Source organism: Halichondria panicea, chromosome 7 (assembly GCF_963675165.1).
Source record: "Halichondria panicea chromosome 7, odHalPani1.1, whole genome shotgun sequence".
Classification (NCBI taxonomy): Eukaryota; Metazoa; Porifera; class Demospongiae; order Suberitida; family Halichondriidae; genus Halichondria; species Halichondria panicea.
Genome location: NC_087383.1, coordinates 1,792,349 through 1,812,615, shown reverse-complemented (window position 1 = coordinate 1,812,615; position 20,267 = coordinate 1,792,349). Strand labels below are relative to the sequence as shown.

At 43.0% G+C, this 20,267-nt stretch overlaps 5 protein-coding genes and 1 long non-coding RNA gene across 7 annotated transcripts; 2 read left to right on the top strand and 4 right to left on the bottom strand.

The window, feature by feature from the left end:
- The first annotated feature begins 72 nt into the window (after positions 1-72).
- On the top strand, positions 73-2,455 carry LOC135339129 (receptor expression-enhancing protein 5-like). Its single transcript, XM_064535265.1, has 5 exons — positions 73-337; positions 487-580; positions 807-945; positions 1,225-1,381; positions 2,177-2,455. The coding sequence occupies exons 1-5, from the start codon at positions 184-186 to the stop codon at positions 2,284-2,286; spliced, it is 654 nt and encodes a 217-aa protein (XP_064391335.1). The 5' UTR covers positions 73-183; the 3' UTR covers positions 2,287-2,455.
- LOC135339121 (NACHT, LRR and PYD domains-containing protein 12-like) lies at positions 2,409-8,779 on the top strand. The gene is made up of 3 exons (XM_064535252.1): positions 2,409-2,536; positions 5,736-6,068; positions 6,189-8,779. Exons 1-3 carry the CDS (start codon positions 2,512-2,514, stop codon positions 8,729-8,731), a joined length of 2,901 nt encoding a protein of 966 aa, XP_064391322.1. The 5' UTR covers positions 2,409-2,511; the 3' UTR covers positions 8,732-8,779.
- LOC135339131 (uncharacterized) lies at positions 3,559-5,761 on the bottom strand. Its single transcript, XR_010395847.1, has 3 exons — positions 4,884-5,761; positions 4,595-4,747; positions 3,559-3,819 (listed from the first exon to the last, which is right to left on the bottom strand). It is a non-coding gene; the product is annotated as an uncharacterized LOC135339131 (long non-coding RNA).
- Positions 8,780-9,052: 273 nt separating the features above from the next.
- On the bottom strand, positions 9,053-13,338 carry LOC135339124 (leucine-rich repeat-containing protein 49-like). Its single transcript, XM_064535257.1, has 13 exons — positions 13,252-13,338; positions 13,137-13,198; positions 12,644-12,746; positions 12,103-12,580; positions 11,977-12,043; positions 11,780-11,923; positions 11,517-11,578; positions 11,254-11,401; positions 10,964-11,112; positions 10,448-10,748; positions 9,893-10,191; positions 9,534-9,581; positions 9,053-9,424 (listed from the first exon to the last, which is right to left on the bottom strand). The coding sequence occupies exons 1-13, from the start codon at positions 13,271-13,273 to the stop codon at positions 9,148-9,150; spliced, it is 2,160 nt and encodes a 719-aa protein (XP_064391327.1). The 5' UTR covers positions 13,274-13,338; the 3' UTR covers positions 9,053-9,147.
- Positions 13,339-14,507: 1,169 nt separating this feature from the next.
- On the bottom strand, positions 14,508-16,713 carry LOC135339128 (actin nucleation-promoting factor WASL-like). The gene is made up of 8 exons (XM_064535264.1): positions 16,575-16,713; positions 16,294-16,431; positions 16,155-16,241; positions 15,943-16,036; positions 15,621-15,829; positions 15,244-15,559; positions 14,931-15,185; positions 14,508-14,792 (listed from the first exon to the last, which is right to left on the bottom strand). The coding sequence occupies exons 1-8, from the start codon at positions 16,659-16,661 to the stop codon at positions 14,737-14,739; spliced, it is 1,242 nt and encodes a 413-aa protein (XP_064391334.1). The 5' UTR covers positions 16,662-16,713; the 3' UTR covers positions 14,508-14,736.
- Positions 16,714-16,732: 19 nt separating this feature from the next.
- LOC135339126 (actin nucleation-promoting factor WASL-like) lies at positions 16,733-20,260 on the bottom strand. Of its 2 annotated transcripts, XM_064535261.1 has the most exons (10): positions 20,203-20,260; positions 20,043-20,135; positions 19,802-19,939; positions 19,545-19,631; positions 19,216-19,318; positions 18,494-18,711; positions 18,061-18,370; positions 17,530-17,729; positions 17,239-17,350; positions 16,733-16,972 (listed from the first exon to the last, which is right to left on the bottom strand). In XM_064535261.1, exons 2-10 carry the CDS (start codon positions 20,124-20,126, stop codon positions 16,905-16,907), a joined length of 1,320 nt encoding a protein of 439 aa, XP_064391331.1. In that variant the 5' UTR covers positions 20,127-20,135; positions 20,203-20,260; the 3' UTR covers positions 16,733-16,904. The 2 variants fall into 2 exon arrangements, with proteins under 2 accessions (XP_064391331.1, XP_064391330.1); XM_064535260.1 differs by lacking the exon at positions 20,203-20,260 and having other exon boundaries at positions 20,043-20,194.
- Between the last annotated feature and the right edge of the window lie 7 nt (positions 20,261-20,267).

The window sequence follows — 20,267 nt, the reverse complement described above, 5'->3', positions numbered from 1 at the left end:
GAAATGTGAGATGCCAATAATGTGTTGTTTGGCCTTGTATTAGCAAAAAGTCGTTAATGGGAAGGTCCAATGTGCTAATCAATAATCCTGAAAACAGCGTTTCGATCCGTAAATCACCACCGTACTCCGCCATTCTCCACAAAGATTCCACAGTGTGAAAGTACAAGTCTGCTTTCTACAAAGATGTCTTCTTCTAGTAGCTCTCCCCCCCCAGCCAACAAGTTTCAGGGTCTGAAGGATACGGTGCACAAATTTCTCCACCAAAAGAATGCCTTCACTGATATTCTGGGTACCATTGAGGGCACTACGAAAGTCAAGAGAGAGTACATGTTCTATGGTACATATACTGTACAAATGCTCAGACCTAGTGTATTGTAGCAAGTGTGTCGTACAATTACGACTATGTATTGGGTATGATTGACCTTTCGTTGCCTATTATGACTGCATGACCCTTGGAGAAAATCATGAAATTGATTGTTTTTGTAGGCTTGATTTTGTTTCTGTGCGTGTACCTGGTGATTGGATACGGTGCTGGACTTATTGTCAATCTACTCGGGTTCATCTACCCTGCCTACAAATCGTGAGTATCCCAATCACTCACGTTACGAAAACGTGCAGCCTTCACGTATAAATTGTGTACCCCCCCCCTCCTCTTTGTAATACCTTAGTGTCGTGTAGAGCTGCGATTGCCTGCTTAAAATACGTAGGGAATGGTTTCAGTAGTGGCTTTGGTGTTATGCTTGCTAGTGTTAAACCTTACTGTGTGTGTGTACTGTGATGTGACTGTGTGATGTGACTGTGTGCAGATGCAAGGCTATTGACTCTGTTGAAAAGGATGACGACACACAATGGCTGACCTACTGGGTGGTGTACTCTGCCTTTGGTATTGCCGAGTACTTTACAGACATGTTCCTGTCATGGTTACCTTTCTACTTCCTGGCTAAGGTGTGTACTACGTGTGTGTGTGTGTGTGTGTGTGTGTGTGTGTGTGTGTGTGTGTGTGTGTGTGTGTACAATTCCTTTGGGAACTGTTCTTAAACCATTAAACACAGCTTAGATTACGCAATCCTTAATTTGTATACAAAACTGTTCATGTTTGACCCATGTTTCCACACAATTTATCAAGCTCCAGGGCTCTGTAGTATACACGCTCCACCAAAAAATGTTGTTGCTGCCATATACTCCCGGTGTAAATGTAGTCCCGACCCTCTTACCCCTTTATAGTGTGGATTCCTGATCTGGTGCATGATGCCCATTGCCAACAACGGCTCTATGTTCATCTATCAGAAGATTATCAGGCCGTTTGTGGTCAAACACGAGAAAACACTGGATGCAGCCTTTGACTCTGCCACACAGCTTGCCAAGGATGCGGGCAAATCAGGTAGGCAACACCTCAGGGCTCATACTCTAGGGCTGTGTGTGGGGGGTGTTGGGTAACTGTTGGTTTAGGAGAAGCTTCACAACGTACTTTGGATTGATGTGCTGTATAATAATGTAACAGTAGTGCTTCTGTAGAAACCTCAATATTGACATTTGTTGGAAGTATCCTGTAACATAGGCCTGTATCGCTGTATCATTGTATTTGTCTGGGTTTTAGGTATTATTATGCTGCGAGTAGTTCCTGTGTGTATTGAAAGGTCAACTAGCTTCCTATGCTTCACAGCAGGGTGGTCTGTTGGCATGGTTATTTTATTTCTCAGATTAATAATTATTTTACCACAATAATGATATCACTTTGTTCTTGCACAATCACTGTCACTGTATCTAAAGTAATTATAACCAACAGTATGGCTAAGAGTGCAATATGGGATTAATAGCACGAGTAACAAGCAATGGCAAGGATACTAATTGCACAAGGCGTAGCCGAGTGCTATTAACCTTGCCAGTACTTGTTATGAGTGCTATTAATCCCTTATTGCACAAGTAGCCATGCTATTGATTGTTAATCGTTTGTGATGCAGTTTTAAGGACATTTTTAGCTGCAGTTTCAGTAAAAAAAATTAGCCGCGGCCGTTATTCGAACATGTGGTCGTCAAGGCAGTAATTGCACGTCATTTAATGACGACGTGCAATTACTGATACGCGATTAATCACTGTACGCATCACAGTGAATAATAGGACAACATGCGATTATTATGAAAACAGTCCCTTTACATTGTTCACTCCACCTCTACAGTTGCTTCTGCTGCCAAGGATGCTGTGGGAAACGTTGACCTAGCCACACTTCAGAAAGCCAAGGATACCGTTGAATCCTTCACGTCTGAAGAGTCTAAGAAAGACGACTAGAGACTGTAGTGTTAATACTGCTTTAAGTTAGTGTGTAGTGTGCTACTGTAGAGCTGCCATTCAGTTTGTAAATTGTTGAGTGGTGTTGATTTACATGTTCCAAAATTGGACACACCCACTCACTTGATCAAAGTGGATGTTTCCAAAAATTATTAATTATAAACATCAATCTGGAATCGAATGGAAAACTTTTTTCTTGCCTAGCGTCAAACCCTCACTGTTGAAATGGCCACTAAAGATCAAAATCAAGGTAATGCCCTGAGAGAATGATTATAATTATGCCATTAGTCTACCTTGATTTTGATCTTTTCTTAGTTAGATCATAGATGTATCTATGGTTAGATGCATAGATAAAAGGATAGGAAACGGATCACGTGATCCCATAAGCTGCGTATAAAATACATACACTGAATAATAGTTAGACACTGTTTAGGAAGTTTCTACATGATTTAGAAGCCCAAAGGGCTGGTTGTAGTATCCCGAACGCAGTGAGGGTTCTACTAGCCCTGAGGACTTCTAAATCATGTGGAAACTTCCTAAACAGTGTCTAAGCATTTTAGATCATAGCAACCATGAGTATTTAGCCAATCAGATTTGAATGTTCTTATCTAATCTTTGCTACATGATTTTCTAAGTGAAGTACATGATTTTCTATTGAAGTACATGATTTTCTATTGAAGTACATGATTTTCTAAATTGGATAGAACATTTCCTCTAACCAATCAGATTGCAGTATTTATGACAAACATGATCTAAGCTAAGATACAGCCCGTGTTTCGCTCCCAAACCCCCAGGAAAACTACTTCTATAGAGCGGTTGCATCGACGTCATCGCATTACGTCATAAAAAGTTTTTGGAGGACAACCTCCCGAAAATTTACATGGCGGCTAGGCTGCACAGAACTCTCAGTTTAGCTTTGCTCTCTTAGCAGAGAAAGCGAATTAAGCAACGTTAATAGCTATAGACGATCAAAGGACCCCTACCTGAACTGCTGCAGAGGAAATGAGTTTGATGTAAGCTCTCATGCTTATAAATTATCATATTAAAATTATGGATCAGGAGTGCATGAATAGATCAATGTCTATATCTGGCAAAATCTGCTAGCTGCCTTTTAGATCTAGTCAGCAGCAGCTTTATATGAAGTACATACACAGTACATCTAAATGATCAAATGGCAGGGGAGCATATAGTGTACTTTTGTACTCGGATTACCTTCTGATGTATGCACATACAACACATAACAGGGTGTGCTCCTCTCGATGATATGGTATATACAAAGATTTGGATGCTTGCTTCTGTCATCTTCTAAGCTCAATAATTAATAAGAGATGCAGTGTTTTTTTGTTGTTATTTACTCTTTTTTTTGTCAATCTTGAGTCAACCAACATTCATTAATTGCTCAACCCATAATTTAATGTTTCAGAGACCAGAGACGATGTCGGTAAAGGTATGTACACTGAGCACATAACTAATACATGTACTGACACATGACATCAATGTCAATTTTATCTTGACTCTTGTCTCCATCATTCTCTGTGTGGGAGAAATTATGTAATCATGAGCACTCAAAGGAGGTATATACTGTATAATTATACGAGATCACGGATATGAAATAACAGTTGACCTTTTTTTGTAAAAATTTTCAGCTGTTATTTTGCCACCCCTGCAAACCTAAGCTATAAATAGAGGAGATAGGGCATGCACATGCCTGCATGTGCATGCCCTATCTCCTCTATTGAATACCATAGTCAGCGCCTTGCACAACACACATAATTTAGCCAGACATAATAATACTTTAGAATTAACCACGAACGAATGATGAACAAGCAAAGGTCACATCTACTTGAACTCAACTGTGTATATACTTAGACAAAAAAGTACTTGAGATAGAATAATACTTGAGATACATGTATAGCTAAGTGTAACAGGTAAACAATGGCCCCCGCACCACTCTATCAAAGGAAACTGTTACACTTATTTTTTTGAATTTACCACCTCAAACTGAGTGTGCAGTTAAGTGTAGTTTACAGCTTACAAACTTCCCAAAAATGTTATATTATAGTGTTGAGTGCAATCTTTTAGTAGTATGCAGTGGATCTATACTGTATATACGGTTTGATTTTTTGTCTCTGTATTTTACAGCAGCTCTACGGTACGAATCAAATGCATGTACATAATAAAAGAAAAACCTACTGCCTTGGGCCTGACATCACATCTTTTAATTACAGCAACCGTTGGAGGACTTAAATAATGGCATTCAGTCAGAGTTGGCACTGTAATTACAGCATAGTACACAAAGAGCACTTACATTAATTTAATATTGTGGTGATTGTGTCCCACACAATCCTCCCAGCCAGCAATGATCGATGCCTGGCATGATCGGGCACTCCTACATCCTCTTGACTTGAACATAATTATGGTAACCATCTTCACACAGAGCTCAGCTTGTTCAGCTAGTACACTGTCAAGAACCAAGCAAAGGAAAACCTGACAATTTATTTTTGTACTGAGATATATATAAATGTGTGAGAATAAAAGCTAGTGAATTTCAATGGATTTCCATAGTTTGTACATCATGATGCATGCACGTTTCTCACCTCAGCCTTCTCTGTAAGCTAAGGTAGACTTACAGTTACAATACTAGAGCACTCTCTATCCTGGATCATAGTTCTACTGTGCCAAATGGTGTCGAGTTCTTCGTGTACTTTTACATTGTTTACACCTGTGTTTTTGGAGGTTGTCCTCCAAAAACTTTTGTGCGTGGGTGGATGACGCGCGATGCAACCGCTCTATGGCTGTTTTGAAAAATTCAGACTTTTCCAAGTCTCCCTACCACTTCAATTTAATGTCCCTTTATACTAGGTATCATTTGGATATAACAGAAACTTTTTTGGGATTGCTAAGTAGCTAGAGGTACAGAAACATTGCTTTCACTACTTAGGATGTTTCTTGTACCAATAATACAGCTAGAACAACCTATATAATTAGTGTACTGTGTGTCATATAGCCTCAAGTATTAAACAGAAGTAAAAGTTTAGCAGCAGGGTTCTCACACTGACAGTAAGACAATCATTTGTCTCTTTTTTGTGTTTTTGGCCATTTTTTCCATGTACAGTAGGCGGCCTCGAATGAATCCCGGGGGAAACTTTCGAGGCGCTAAGTGTTTCCTATCATTTGTCTCTTTTATCTATGGTTAGAGTTATGTGGCCATTATTTATAGTTTGATATGACGTACATGGGGTCTATGTAGTGCATGCTTTGGAGGAAAAATGTGTGATATTAATTTCCTGTAGGCGATTAATAGGCTGTTAACTTGAGCATAAAAGAATAGCTTAACGTACTTAAGCTTGTAAATAGGTTAAATATCTCGAGCACCAACCCCTATACTATAGGCTATAGGCCTACCAAACTGTAGACCACGCATTATAATTTATTGTGAATCCCCTCAGAGCTCACAATTGATGATCTGAAGACGGAAATGAAACTAACTGATGAGCAGCTCAATACTGTAATAAAGGAACCAGATCTACCCGAGTTAGCAGCATGTTTCGATAATGTTCACAAAGGCTATCTTGAAAAACTAGAGCTCTTACCTGGAGAACAAACTGACGTGAGGACTAGAGCATATGTAGACGGCACTCTGGCAGGAATGTTGCTGGCTCTGAAATACTGGATATTGACCAACGGACTAGACGCCACTTTCCAAGCTCTGCTACTCATCATACTCTCCCTGCTCAAAGAAAACGTTGCTGTTCAAGTGTGCAAGTACTTGTCTGACAAATGTGAGAGTGTAATTACCATACCAGTATATGTATGTGATTGCTGGACTCCTTCTGAATACACATGCATATAACAACATCATTAATTCTGAATACTATACCATGACTTTTACTCCTCTCCAGGCTCCACCTCGTGTCCCCCCTCCCGAGAGAGGGTCCTGCTGAACCACAAGCTGTCCTCGTACAGGGACTACCTACAAAGTCGCTACATATCCACATCAGCCACACAATGGTCTCCCGTCCCAACAAACAAAGTGTTCAAACTGGCAATGATCCAGAAGGAGAAAATACAGAGAGGAAGAATCGATGATGAATATTTTAGACTATCAATCACAGGAAAAATCGATGATATTTTACTTCAAAAAACTCCAGTTAACTTGATTAACATATTCTCGGAGATTAGAGATAGAAGAAGAAACTTTGTGTTGATTGAAGGAGCTCCCGGCTCTGGCAAGAGCACCCTTGCTCTACACATCTGTCAGGAGTGGGCAAAGGGGAAACTGTTTCAAGAGTTTGATATTGCAATCCTCGTGAGACTGAGAGATCCACTTGTTAGAGACGCCAGTACAATTTCTGACATACTTCCCTGCACAAACAAAGCGATGGCTAATGAAACAGAGACTGCAATTATGTCACTGTATGGCAAAGGTGTACTGTGGGTGCTGGACGGATGGGATGAGCTTCCTTCTTACCTCCCTAGAGACTCAATCATCAACAAACTAATCCGACCAGACATGTCACGAGAAAGTCCGCTACACGAATCAGCTGTGATTGTAACATCTCGACCATCATCTTCGGCTGAGCTCCACCCACTAGTCTCGTCCAGGGTGGAGGTGTTGGGGTTCACTCCACATCAACTAGAGCAATATTTCACCGAGTGTCTGGAAGGTGACTCACAAGCTGTGCAGACTCTACTGGAGAGAATTCGAGAGAACCCAATGGTAGAAGGTAGCTGCTACCTCCCCCTCAATGCTTCCATTGTCGTTAATTGCTTCCTTTCTGACAACCACTCACTCCCCACATCCAACCACGGGATATTTACATCAGTTGTCCAGAACTCTCTCAAGAGATACCTCCAGGATAGGTTGGGGAAGACCACTCCTGTGGGAGACATCACATCCCCAGACTCAATGCCCTCAGAAATCAGAACGCAGACTGTACAAATGTGTCAACTTGCATATCATGGGATTGAAAAAAACAAAGGGACATTTTCTGACAGTGATTTAGCCGCTCTTCACATTACGAAGGAGATTTCAAACATTGGATTATTACAAACTGTTCCCAGTATCATTAGCGATGGTCATCTGGTTTACTACTGCTTTCTCCACCTGTCTATTCAAGAGCTACTAGCAGCAATCCACATCTCTCTCATGTCTTCCAAAACACAAATTTCTGTCTTCCAGAAGCTGTTTGGGAATCCTCGATTCAGTGCAGTCTTCCAGTTTTATGCTGGTATTACCAAACTGAGTACTAGTAGACCAATCCTCAGCTTGCTACCTCGATTCTTGTGTCCAGTTCCAGCCACTGTTTTTGATCTGGTCAGAAAGATTGTCAAAACTGAGAAAGAGAAGGCTGTGTGGTATGGTGAGCCGAAGCCTCTTTTGTTGTCCCTCATCAATTGTTTGTACGAAGCTGAAGACTTGCAACTGTGTGTGTTTGTGGCTAATCTTCTTAATCACAATATAGATCTTGATAACACTACAATGAATCCTATTGACTGCCTCTCTGTTGGATATTTCGCATCAGCTTGTTCCAACACCAGTAATGGATTCACACTTAGCCTCCACAGTTGCTCTATTGGTGACCAAGGCTGCAAATTTCTGGCTCGAGGACTTTCCAAGTGTTCACACTCTCACTCCCAGATTAGTCTTAATCTTTCTAAAAATGATTTTCAAGAAGAAGGGATACACCACATTGCTGAGATTATCGAGAACACTAGTTCAATATCTGAATTGAATTTGTCTCATAATCCCATTGGCAGCAGTGGACTTAGCACACTCTGTGAGGCCTTGTCAACTAACACATCATTAAAGGGTCTTGATCTCTCCAACTGCTCACTATCTCTCGACGATCACGGAGCAATCCCTCGTCTACTAAACACAAACACTATTCTTGAAAGCCTCGATTTGTCATACAATGTTATTGGTAACACTGAGCTGAAGAATCTCTGTGAGGCCTTGTCAACTAACACATCAATAAAGAGCCTGGACCTGGGCATCTGCTCACTAACAATATCAGACGACAATGGAGCTGCCCTCTATCAACTTCTGAATACAAACAATTCCATCGAACATCTTTATTTGTATGGTAACACAGTGACTAGCTGTCGTCACATTGCTGCTGGACTTGCAGTCAATAAGACTCTGAGAATATTGCACTTGAATTCCTGTAAACTGACTGATCAGAGTATCGAGGAGCTATCAACTGGACTGATCAGCAAGATTAAAACACTGTACATTTGGGGTAATGACTCAATAACAGAAGATGGAATGAAGACGCTTGCCAGACATCTAACCACCCACTGCTCTGAACTGACAGTATTGTGGATACCCGGCCACCTAAGATTCTGTATCGAGACAGTATTCAGGGACGCTAACAAAGAGAGGAAGAGAAATGGACTACCCGAGATTAATGTACTATGTACTCGAGACTTAATTGACCAATGAATTATTCATTCATTTTTATATGCCTGGATTGATCTAATGATTATTATACTCTCCTTTAATGATCTAGATATCACATTGTGTGTTTTGGGATTTAATATAATTATAGGGCCATAGTCTTGAAACGTAACACCACACGTACATGCACCTCTTATTGGATTTGCCGTTAAACTAATTAAGGGATATAATTATATGGCTTTCCGATCCCAAATTTACACATGGGAATTGAATGATAATTACCGGTACTCTGTGTCATTTATTCAATATAGGCTTATAAATCATGCATATCACGTACTCCGTCAACGTCTGCATCAATCTCATGAACCTTGTTATAAGTACATCTCATCAAAAATATACAGTGCATTGAATAGAACAGAAACCAATTCAAATTGAAAAAACAAAATAATCATTTTTAGCTATCACAACTGTTCCAACAAAGTTCTCATTTCTTGGTCAATGTTCCCAAACTCCCTCAGTACCCTCTGTACCAATCCCCTCATCACACTTGGCCAAAGACGCTCGAAATTCTCCAGCTTCTGGTGAGCCTGTAAGGTGGAGGAAAGAAGTGACGAGCAAAAGTTCTGAGCAGCCAATCGTCTTTCTTGATGTGCCGTGTCTGCTAGGTGTGGCAGATGGGAGTGGTTGTGGAGGGCTACTCGATTTAACGGCTCCTGACACACAGGGAGTACAGTGCCCCTACAATCAAAGATGGAAAGTACTTTATACTTAACCAAAACACAGAGTGTACGTATAATACAAATCATAGTAAAACACACGCATATTTGTTTATCATTGTGTAAGTCACCTCTTGGCAGTTCTAGAGGTTAGAGGGACTTTCTTCGATGGCGTAGGTCTGTAACAGACAGGCAAGAGTGTAAATATGCATGAAGCACGCACACACGCACACACGCACACACGCACGCACACACAACACACACCACACACACACACACACACACACACACACACCCACACACCCACCCACGCACGCACGCACACACGCATGCACATACGCACACACACACACACACACACACACACACACACACACACACACACACACTTCTATGGCTGTGACATCTTAGTTCAGTTTCACACACACACACACACACACTTCTATGGCTGTGACATCTTAGTTCAGTTTCACACACACCATACACTCACCTGTGCTTGCTGATAAGTCCCAGGAGTCTATCTTGCGACAGTTGTGATGTTGTCAGCTGACCCAGGTTACCGAATAACTGCTCGGCCAGTACAAGCTCTGCGTCTCCCACCCCCTCCCCACACACACACGTTAGGCCCAAGTGTGTCAGCCGATAGAGAAGGTAGGATCGGAAGAGGGGGTGGCCAGTGATTGGGTTGCCGTGGGTGGTGACAGTGAGGGTGTGTAGGGGTGTGGTGAGGAGGGAAAGTGCATTGAGTTGCTCTAGACTACACAAGTTGGTGCACTCCAGTGTCAATGACTGTGTGTGTGGGAGAGGGTGGTTAGCAAGTGTTGTGTGAACATAATCGCTATAGTATACAACCTGTGCGTGTAGTTACATCTATCCTACTGTCACTATAGCATGCATGGGGAGTTTGAGTGGTAGCCATGTAAACGCATTCAGCAAATTACAAAATCGTGGTTACAATAATTATGTAGAATGTCAAACCCTTAATCAGCTACATACACACACAGAGTATAATCAGTCAGCAATGGTAGTGATAGTCCAAACTTACTCTGACAAGAGGGTAGTTTCTTGATACTTTAGCAAGGAAGGGCGCCAACTCCTCAAACTCAATGTAGTGGAACTGTATCTCGTCCACAGACTGAGAGTGGGTGTGTCCACCAGTGTCCTGCAGACTCTCCAGCGCCCCTTCACCATACAAGTATAAACAAGAACTGTCTAGATCCACAAAATAGGTGGGAAGGAGTTGTGGGAGAGATGAGGATCGATGAAGGCTGGCTCGAGACTGTTTAAGCAAGTCTACTCGACCAGCAAAGTTGTGAGTGCTCGCTGAGAGTGCTAGAGAACTAGACCTGTGTGCATGGAACGAGGTATCGTATATATTGCCGCATGGGGCCAAACAAAGCTAGAAAAGAAGCATTATACAACTGTACACTAGAAGGAAATACAACTGTAAGCTACAAAATATAGCTAAAAACATTGTAAGCAATATTGAAATGGTCGACATTACAAAGAAGCTTGAATGGAAGCAAGAAAGATCTGTATAGTGGATATAGTACGTACTCACATGGGTAGCTTGTGTGAGCTCTGCCAGGCTCTTCTGATGGCAGATACGGCTGCTTCCTTGTGCTCTTGTCGCTGGGCCAACTTCTTCCCTTCCTTTAGTCTCTCCTCTTCCTCTCGAGCCGCAGCCAATGCATCATCTCTCTCCTCCTCCTGTGATGGGGGCGGTTGTGTGAGGCGTGTGGGTTGTGTGAGGGTGGTTGCGATGTAATACGACACTGTAAAAATTCGTGCAATCAGTCATAAATATTCACCTAGTGAACCAATAAAATAATTATACTGTTCCAAACTTACCGTGACAGGTGTTTGGTCGAGGACTCTCAAGTGGCTGACATGGAAGATGGCTGATGGTCGGTGGTCGGGGGCGTTGGCCAGAGGGTTCCCATCCAGTGTCAATTCAGACAAACTGTCACACCCACTCAGACAACTCACATCGTCAAAACTGAGAGGGTTATAATAGTTGCTGAAGATCTAAACGAAACACACAACGTTTTAAGAGTTACAGAACCATTGGTACTTCTCAACAAATAATTTGGTGCAACTTAAAACTCTTTTACCTTTGAATGAGGTTGTGACTGAGAAAGAGCCTCTGCAGATTGAGTAGCTCATCGATCTCATACTAACAGGGGAAATAATTATAAGCATAACCTCAACTTTCAAGAAATAGCCTAACTATAGGAGGTTGGTTTCTTAAAAAAACAAACACAGTGTGAGTTTGGCAATACCTCACAGCTATAGTACATCCAAAAATTCCTATAGTCATACAGTACATACATTTTGTACCACAGACCCTAGTGAACAGAGTGAGTCAAGTACGTACCACATGTGTGATCCTGTTCCTCCTCAAGTTGAGCTCAGCCAGTACCTGCAATCCGGCCAGGCTGGAGACACAGGTGATGTCATTCCCTGCTAGGTTGAGCACTCGCAGATGAGTGAGGTGGTTCAGACACTCGATATATCGAATCTGAGGGTGGGTAAATAGATCAATACACACATGCAATACATTGCCATGCATACCATGTTTCCATGCAGGTCGAGAACATCCAACTTCATAAGCGTTTGCAGCCCTGAGATCTTACGAATCCTGCCAGCAAGTAGAAACAAACGTCAGTCATAATACAACAAGGCTACCCCGGTCCTCACCTGTTCTTGCCTAACATAAGTACCCTCAGTGACAGCAGACCCTCCAGTCCAGAGATCTCGTGAATCAAATTGTCATACAAGTCCAAAAATACTAGCCGTCTGAGATTAGATAAATTCTGCAGCCTAGTAATAGCATTGTGCTGAAGATTTAGCAGTCTCAGTTTGTCTTCTCCCTCCAATATTGGACATACTGTCAGGTGTCGTCTGTCTAGATTCAACCGGTCTGGGTTAGCGGTTCTCTCCTCTGGTAGTCGGTATACCACCGGCACCCCTGGGGCAACGGGGGACTCGTCAAAAATCACATTATCTTTAATGGGCATGGCAACATCATGGGTGAACTCAGGAGCAGGCCGTTTCTTGGAACGGGAGAGACGAGATTTTGTCATGACGGCTGGTGAGAATCGCTGAGTTGGATCTTCTTTGTCTCGTATGGAGTCCCTTCCTCCCCAATGCAGTGACTGTGTCACAGGAGCCAAGTCTACAGGGAAGAATAACTAATATTAATGGCTATAGCCCAGCATTATCAGGCTGATTTTGATACCTTGTCTGCTTCCAAGGCCGCTTTCCTCGGGTCTAGAGGACAGCTGGTACTGAGACGAGAGGCCTTCTAAGTGCACACGAGACCGAATACTCTCCACAGTTTGCTACAGGAACACGTACACCACAGATACACACAATGACATAATATAATTATGACACCTCAGGCAAGTTTAAACTCGCAAGCCGTCACTGTTGCACGGCGAACAGTAGACTGGTCAAACTCAACTCTGTGTAGAGACTTGTGTTGCACAGTCAGCATATCAGATAAGATTCTAAGTGGCTGCAGTTTTCGTGACGTCAGTATACTGCATGTGATACCTAGTTTCTAGTGATACGTCACTATCAATGATATTGTGGTAACCGCATGCGGTCTAGCCACTTCAGTTGCCACAAATATCGTGGCAAATGTTGCACGAGTCTCTACAAGGAGTTTGATCAGTGTACTGTTCGCCGTGCAACAGTGACGGCTTGCAAGTCTAAAGCAAGACACACACCTGCACATCAGGGACAAGCTCCAGGAGATAGCTGGATGCCACCAGTCTCTTGGGATAGCTGCCTGCATGCATGGACAATATGAGTTACTGCATGCACTCAATTTATATTCCTCACCTTTTTGTGACTTGCCATCCATCCCGGCCGGCCTCCCCAAGTTCCAAGTGTGACAACGCCCACTTTCAAAGGTTAAAGTGCAGTGAGCGTGGCTCCGCCCATTGTGCACTATTTGGAATAGCACAGTATTTCTTTGGTCATGTAAAGCTTCTCTTCTGCATGCTTGTCTGATTTAAGCTGTTATAGAGTGATTGATAATGAGCTGGACTGGAGGGATGCGATCTCTCAGGGTGTGTGCGAGAATGCTTAACTCCACCATGTCTTTACACAACAGCAGGACTCCACTTATCACCTTCCCAGCCAGGAGAACACCAACTGGAGAGCGTAAGTTACAGTTTCTTAATCTTCTCGATGTTATTGCTTGGTTGTTTATGATGAGATTGTTAAAGGAGCTAAAATTACTATAACAGTGTGCTTATATGACATTAGTTGGGCAGCCAAACCCTAGACGCTTGCGTAGGGTTGGGTATGGTACTATGGTAATAGTCTGGAGGCCAGACATTTCTCAAAGGGGGGAGGGGGAACAGAGAAAGAGGTCTGGAGACTCTTGCAGCACTTCCGTGTGCTCTTGGAATGCTAGCCAAATTCCGCTAGAGCACACGGAAATGCTGCAAGAGTCTCCAAACCTAATCCTAGCTCTCTTGATTTTGCCCCCGAGCTATTAGGTCTGGCCCCCGGACTACCTATGATAATGTCAGGCTGTTGATTTACAATGCTATAACTCAAATCGCATGCTGTAGCTACATTACTGTATATTCTGCTGTCAATGTACCCACCCCAGCTTTGTTGCCACTGAGTCTGGACAAGTACCAGTCGACAAGATCAGTCCCTCCCCCAACCACACCCACACTACCCACCACCCCGGCCAGCTACGGCCGCAAACCACTCAGTGAAGAGGAGATGGATGCAATCAATGTGCGTTGTATATACTGTACACACGCTAACTGTCAGTAGCTGTCTAGCTAATCTCATTTTGTGCACGTGGTGCAGTTGTAGAAAGTATAAGTGGAACCATTGTATAAAAATGGCCTTTGTTGATCGAGGGGTTGTTTTGTACACAATTGTAAATTGCTTATTTGGGACCTGGGTGCCTGCGTGGCTTTTATATTGCAGTTGATCTTCTGTGGTGGCCGTTAGAAGTGTTTCCTCTGTACAAAGCTTTGCATGCATTATAGACTCTCATGCAGTGATTAACAAATTAGTATATATACGTATTAAGTACGAACTGTGCAATTTATTACCAGCATTTCACACCCACACGCACACACGCTACAGCTCGGCACCAGCTTCAGTTGATCGGCATCAATCTATAGACTTGAATGTACTTGTGCATGTAGCTTGTTTGTGACTGTTTTAGTGTATACACATGTAGTAGTTGTTTGTGTCTTAATATAAATGCTGAAACTTTTTATTCATTCACTTATGGAATACTCCATCATGTCTGTCCACTGTTAGTAAAGCATAATTAACACTATTATACACTAGCTAGTCTGAGTTCCAGTCGTCGTTGTCTACTGCCTCCTGATCATCATCTTCTTCATCTATACATGTGGAAATAGTTAATAATTATAAAGTGTGATTTGCATGGTGAGAATACATGCGACTAGATAGTATAGGCTGTTTTGGAATCAACATTTTAATTTTACCAACACACGTACAATGTATGTACATATACACACCACTGAATTGCATCACTCTGTTCCTCATGTTCAGAGCATTGGCCAGTGCAGCGGCCATTCCAGTGAGGGTCTTCTCCCGACCCTCTCTCTTGCTAGTGTCCACAGGTCTCAGTCGATATCCAGCCTCTATGTCCGCCAATAGACCACCCTTCACTACTGCCACAGGTACAGATCCCTCACTGATGATGGAAGGTATGGGGGGTGGGGGTGGAATAGACACACCCACTGCTGGAGGGGGAGGGGCAGCCGGAACATCTGAATATATAAAAGTGATGAAAGAAACTATCGATCTGTAATAATTATAACGACTCACGTAAATGTGCACTTAAATGTAAAGGGGGTGGAGCCGGTATGCCAACAGGGGGTGGAGAGTGCTGTGTGGGGGGTCTTTGGCCACGCCCCCTGTACGACTTCCCTCGTCGTACCATCACAGACTTTGCTCTAGACCTGACAGGAGAGTGGGGTGGTGTTCTTGCAGCTCCTACCAGCTGGCGGTTGGCCTCCTCTATACCACCGTGCTTATCGACAAACTCAGTAATGAACAACGCTGTGCGTATATCCTTCAGCTGCTCCAATGTGACTCCCACACTGTCCAACAGTTGTAACCACTTGGGGTGGATTCTATGACTCTGAGGAGGAACAGGAATACTGACGTTAGCTATCGCGGCATTGTAGCAATCGTGAACTCACATTGAACACTCCAGTTTCAGGGTCAAATCCAATCATGGCGAGTTGATGAGCCTCCTTGCGAGGTGCATTCTGCACTGGTCCTCTGGTCTTGATCCGTCTTGATTTACGTCTGTCCCCTCCCATTGACGGAGGTCCGGTCACAATAGTCTGGCTACGAGCACGGTGCTGTTGGGGTACAGGTACATGTACGTCCACTACAGGACGCTTAGCTGCAAGGGGATATCAGTGTAGCGTAAAGTTGAGTTGGAATTTTTGAAATAAGGACTTAATTAAATGTCTCCATTTTGAGGTGTATTGCCTTGTAATAATTATATGTGTGTACCTTTTTTGTTTCCAGGTTTCAGCTTGCGACTCACTGCCAGGCAAAATGAGGTGGCCTCTGCCTCATCAGCAAAGTTTAGACCAACCATGAAACTCTGCAAACAGGAAAAACGAACAATAGTGTCAATAATTTTATTGGGAATAGAGTGTAAATAGATTTTCTTACTGAATGGATAGCTGTGAAAATCAATACACTGAAAATAATTAACTTACGTCTCCAGGAAACGAGTGGAAGTATGAGCAGTCCCTGCAATAGACAAATTGCTTGTACAGCTCTTGTTCAAACAGCAAATCCCCAGCCTGAGGGGATGAGGTTACGTAAAATGCTGTGAAGCCAACTTGATGAACTCACTAGAACGTCAAACAATTGTATCTGATATGTTCTTCTATGGTAGTCCTTCACAAAACATATCACTCCAGTTCTGAACATAGTCCAGTAGGCTGGATTAGGGTGAGCATGGAACATCTGTACAACAGCAGTGGCCTTACACTGCAAGGGATTTTACGATAGGATATAAGTATGTTGTATGCAGCTTTTAGGTTCATTGATCTGTACAATCCATCTAATATGCAAAGCATCCCACATGTTAATGTAAGTATATAATTATACTAACACACAACACATCAATGTACCTGAACACGTGCACCCAGCATGCTAAAGAGTAGTTCATTTTCTTCTCTGGTCAGTAGATCACTGTACACACTAACTGGTCCAGCCATGGTAACTGTAACCCTAGCTATAGACTACTACAGACATGCACTGCTCGCTGCAGCTTTTAATAATGTCAGTGTAGGAAATTGAAATCATTTTAAAGTACAACAACATACTGTTTTGTCAATCACATTATTTGACAACAAATCAACGACACTACCTCAATAGGCTACTGTAACAGTGGGGAATCTACCTACCTATATAGTAAACACAGTTGAATCAATTTAAATCAATTTCACATCAGTTTCTGGTCAAGGTGATCCCCACTCATCATCATCGTCATCCCAATCATCATCATCCTCACGATCATCCTCATCATCTGTATATATACAAAGAACAGCATAGAAGTGACAAGTAGCTTCTACATACATGTGTACATGCCAGTAAGTCAACCCTTTACTCCCAAGTTCTTGGGAACCCCCCCCCCCCTTCATGTTAAACTGCATTGTCAGGCAATGCCAGAACATCATGTTCATTAATGCATACTAAGCTAGAGACAAGACAATACACAAACTAACCACCGACAATAACTATCAGTCTCGTGTGTGGCCAACGAAATGTGTGCATTACTCGCATAGAACTCACCACTTCCTTGAATGACCTGTTGCCTAGCAGCGAGGGCTTTAGCCAGAGCCCCAGCCATTCCGTCCAGCCCGCCATCCCCACCATCACCACCGGGACTCAACTCGTCCTGATCCTGTCGGAGTGTGTGTATGTCATGTACATTTTACATGTATATAATAATGTAGGCAAGTGTATTAATGGCTCACATGTACAGCATTGTAACCAGTGACAACGCGAGTAGACTTTAGTTATTAAAACAATACTTCCTCAGAAAAAGGTCAATAGTTATTTTAAACATTGATGATCCTTTACCTCCACGGGCTTCAGGCTGAACCCAGCTCGAATACTGGCCAAGAGGTCACCACGACCAGGACCTGCCGGAGCGGCAACAGGAGAGGGCTTATTGTCACGTAACGGTGGAGGAGGCGGTCCACCAGCAGAAGTGCGTGCTTGTCTAGGGGGTCCGCCGGGTCCGCCTCCAACAGGTGGGGGAGGGGGTGGGGCGGGAGCACCTGGGAGCAGATACATGTAAACCAACAGTAACGTACAGGGCGTACTCAGTCTAGGAATGATTGACACTATACATAATACCGTATAGCGGGTAATTTTCGGGGGACAAAATATTCGTGGTTCAGCAATATTGAGACACTTCGTGGGTAATATTTTCGTGGTTGCTGCTTGCACTGCAGGTAAAGGTAGGCAAGGTCGCTTCATTCGTGAGTAAAATATTCGTGGTCAGACCTCCAACCACGAAAACCACGAATATTTGCCCCACGAAAATTACACGCTATACGGTAGCTACGTTGGTTATTTAGTGAAGTTATACATAGTAACAGGACTCACCAATTGGTGGAGGTGGTGGGGGTGCTGGTGCAGAGTTTTTTCCCGGAGGAGGCGGGGGACCGGCACGTACTCTAGGAGGGGGAGGGGGCAGTCCACGCCCACCCCGAGACGTGTTTCCACGACTGGGGGGAGGGGGTGGGCCTTTACTATTCTTCTTGGCCTGATCCAGTTGACGATTAGCCTCCTCGATTCCACCATGCTTCTCTACAAAGTCGTATATAAACGTTGCAGTGTTTTGATCCTTCAGCTGCTCGTCACTGATCCCTACATTGTCCAGTAGCTTCCTCCATTTCGGTTCTATGTTGCTGCTCTATAAACGAAAAAGAGGGGGGGGGGGGGTTAAGTCTAAAGCGTATAGTTACACAACAGAGGTTCTGTTAATAATCTCACTCTTATTAATTTTGAATATTGCTTGCAAAAGAATCACACTTACATCGAATGCTCCAGTAGTGGGGTCGAAGCCCACATGAGAAAGATGGCGAAATTCAGTAGGTGCTCCAATTGCAGCCTTAGACAGTTTTCCTGTCCCTTTGAACTTAGGCTTTATCTTGGTCCCTCCTGCAAAGGGGTCTGCACCTCCTGAAACTGTGTTGGTCGTGGGTTTACCAATCATCTGTGGACCAGGCTGCGGACCAGGTTGCCTCCTCAAAGCTGTACACAAAGGGGAAATGTTAATAACAGTTCTGTACAATTGGAAACCCTCTTATATAACAGCCACCCTTGAAGAAAAGACAACTGCAAAATAAAAGCCAGGCACCCCGATCCCAATGAATAATTTGTGTACAACCCCCACCTCCTAAAAAAGGCCACCTCTGCCAAAACTTTTTCCCAAAATATTTCAAAACGTGTCAGTGGGTTCCACTGAACATATGCAAGACACTGTACACTTATGTAGCAATTAATTTTGCCACGATACAAATATATATCCTTATAAGGTAATACATTCTAGACAGAGTGTGTAAGGCTTGCTGTACATGTGTATATACGGTGCAATTTTCTTTGTGTTTGTGAACATGTAAACTTATTTGTCTACACTCTGTAAGTATGTACAAGGTGACAAGGGTGTGGGTAGTAGTCAACGAGACAATAATAGAAACGTTCGGCGATAGGCCAAGTGTGTTTTAGGTAGCAGACAAGTGGCTGGGGGTGACTTACTGCTCTGCTTTCTCTCTTGTTTCTCTTGGAGCTTATTATTGACAGCCTGATGGAACAAGGTAGCCTCTCCTTCATTGACAAAGTTCAGGCCTACCATGAATTTCTGTGGAGAGGATAGCAACTGCGATCTTCAAACAGATTTCACTTGAAGATATGATTCCAAGAAATGTTTAGAAATTAAAACCGCATCTTAAATGGTGGAAACTAGAGCAAACTGATGCTGACAATACTTGCAGTGTAATACTAGTGAGCTTCGATTTACAGAGGAAACGTAATACTATAACATTTCTGTGGTGGCGGTACTAAGTATACTGAAAGTGGCAACTCACGTCTCCTGGGAAGGAGTGAAAGTAAGGACGGTCCTTCTTATAGGTGAACTGGTTGTACACCTCCTGCTCGTACACAACAGCCTTAGCCTGTGAGAGTGTGTGTGTGTGTGGGGGGGGGGGGGGGTGGGTGAGGGCTGGGGATGGATGATGAGATTTGATATCATTCATACACCATACACAAACCATAATAGCATACACAACTAACAAACAAACCAGTTTATAGGTACGTTTATAGGGTAACTAGCAACACGGCTTACCGTGATGTCTATGAGTCTAATGTAGTAGGACTTTTTGTTGTTGTCTTTCACGAAACAGAGCACTCCGGTCTTGAATTTCGTCCAAGATGAGCGGTCAGGATGAGCATGGAACATCTGAACCACGGCCGTTGCTTTGCTCTGTGTGTGTGTGTGCATGTGGAATGAAATGGCTATATCAGATATTTATGTATCTATATTCTATCTATCTAGCCACAAATTTTATTAAACACAATATTTTTACCTGTTTTCTGTGACCCACAATCGTAAAGACTGTCTCATTCTCTTCACTGCTGAGGAGATCGCTTCTGGCGTTGGCAGAGGACATACTTGATATCTGATAGAGACACAAAGACAACGAAGCACAATAAATTGTTAAAATTAAAAGTAATATGAACACTTACCAAAGTGTGGTCATGAGGTGTGCCTTGTCATTGTTTTGGGGTGTAGCTTCCTGCAAACTAACTTG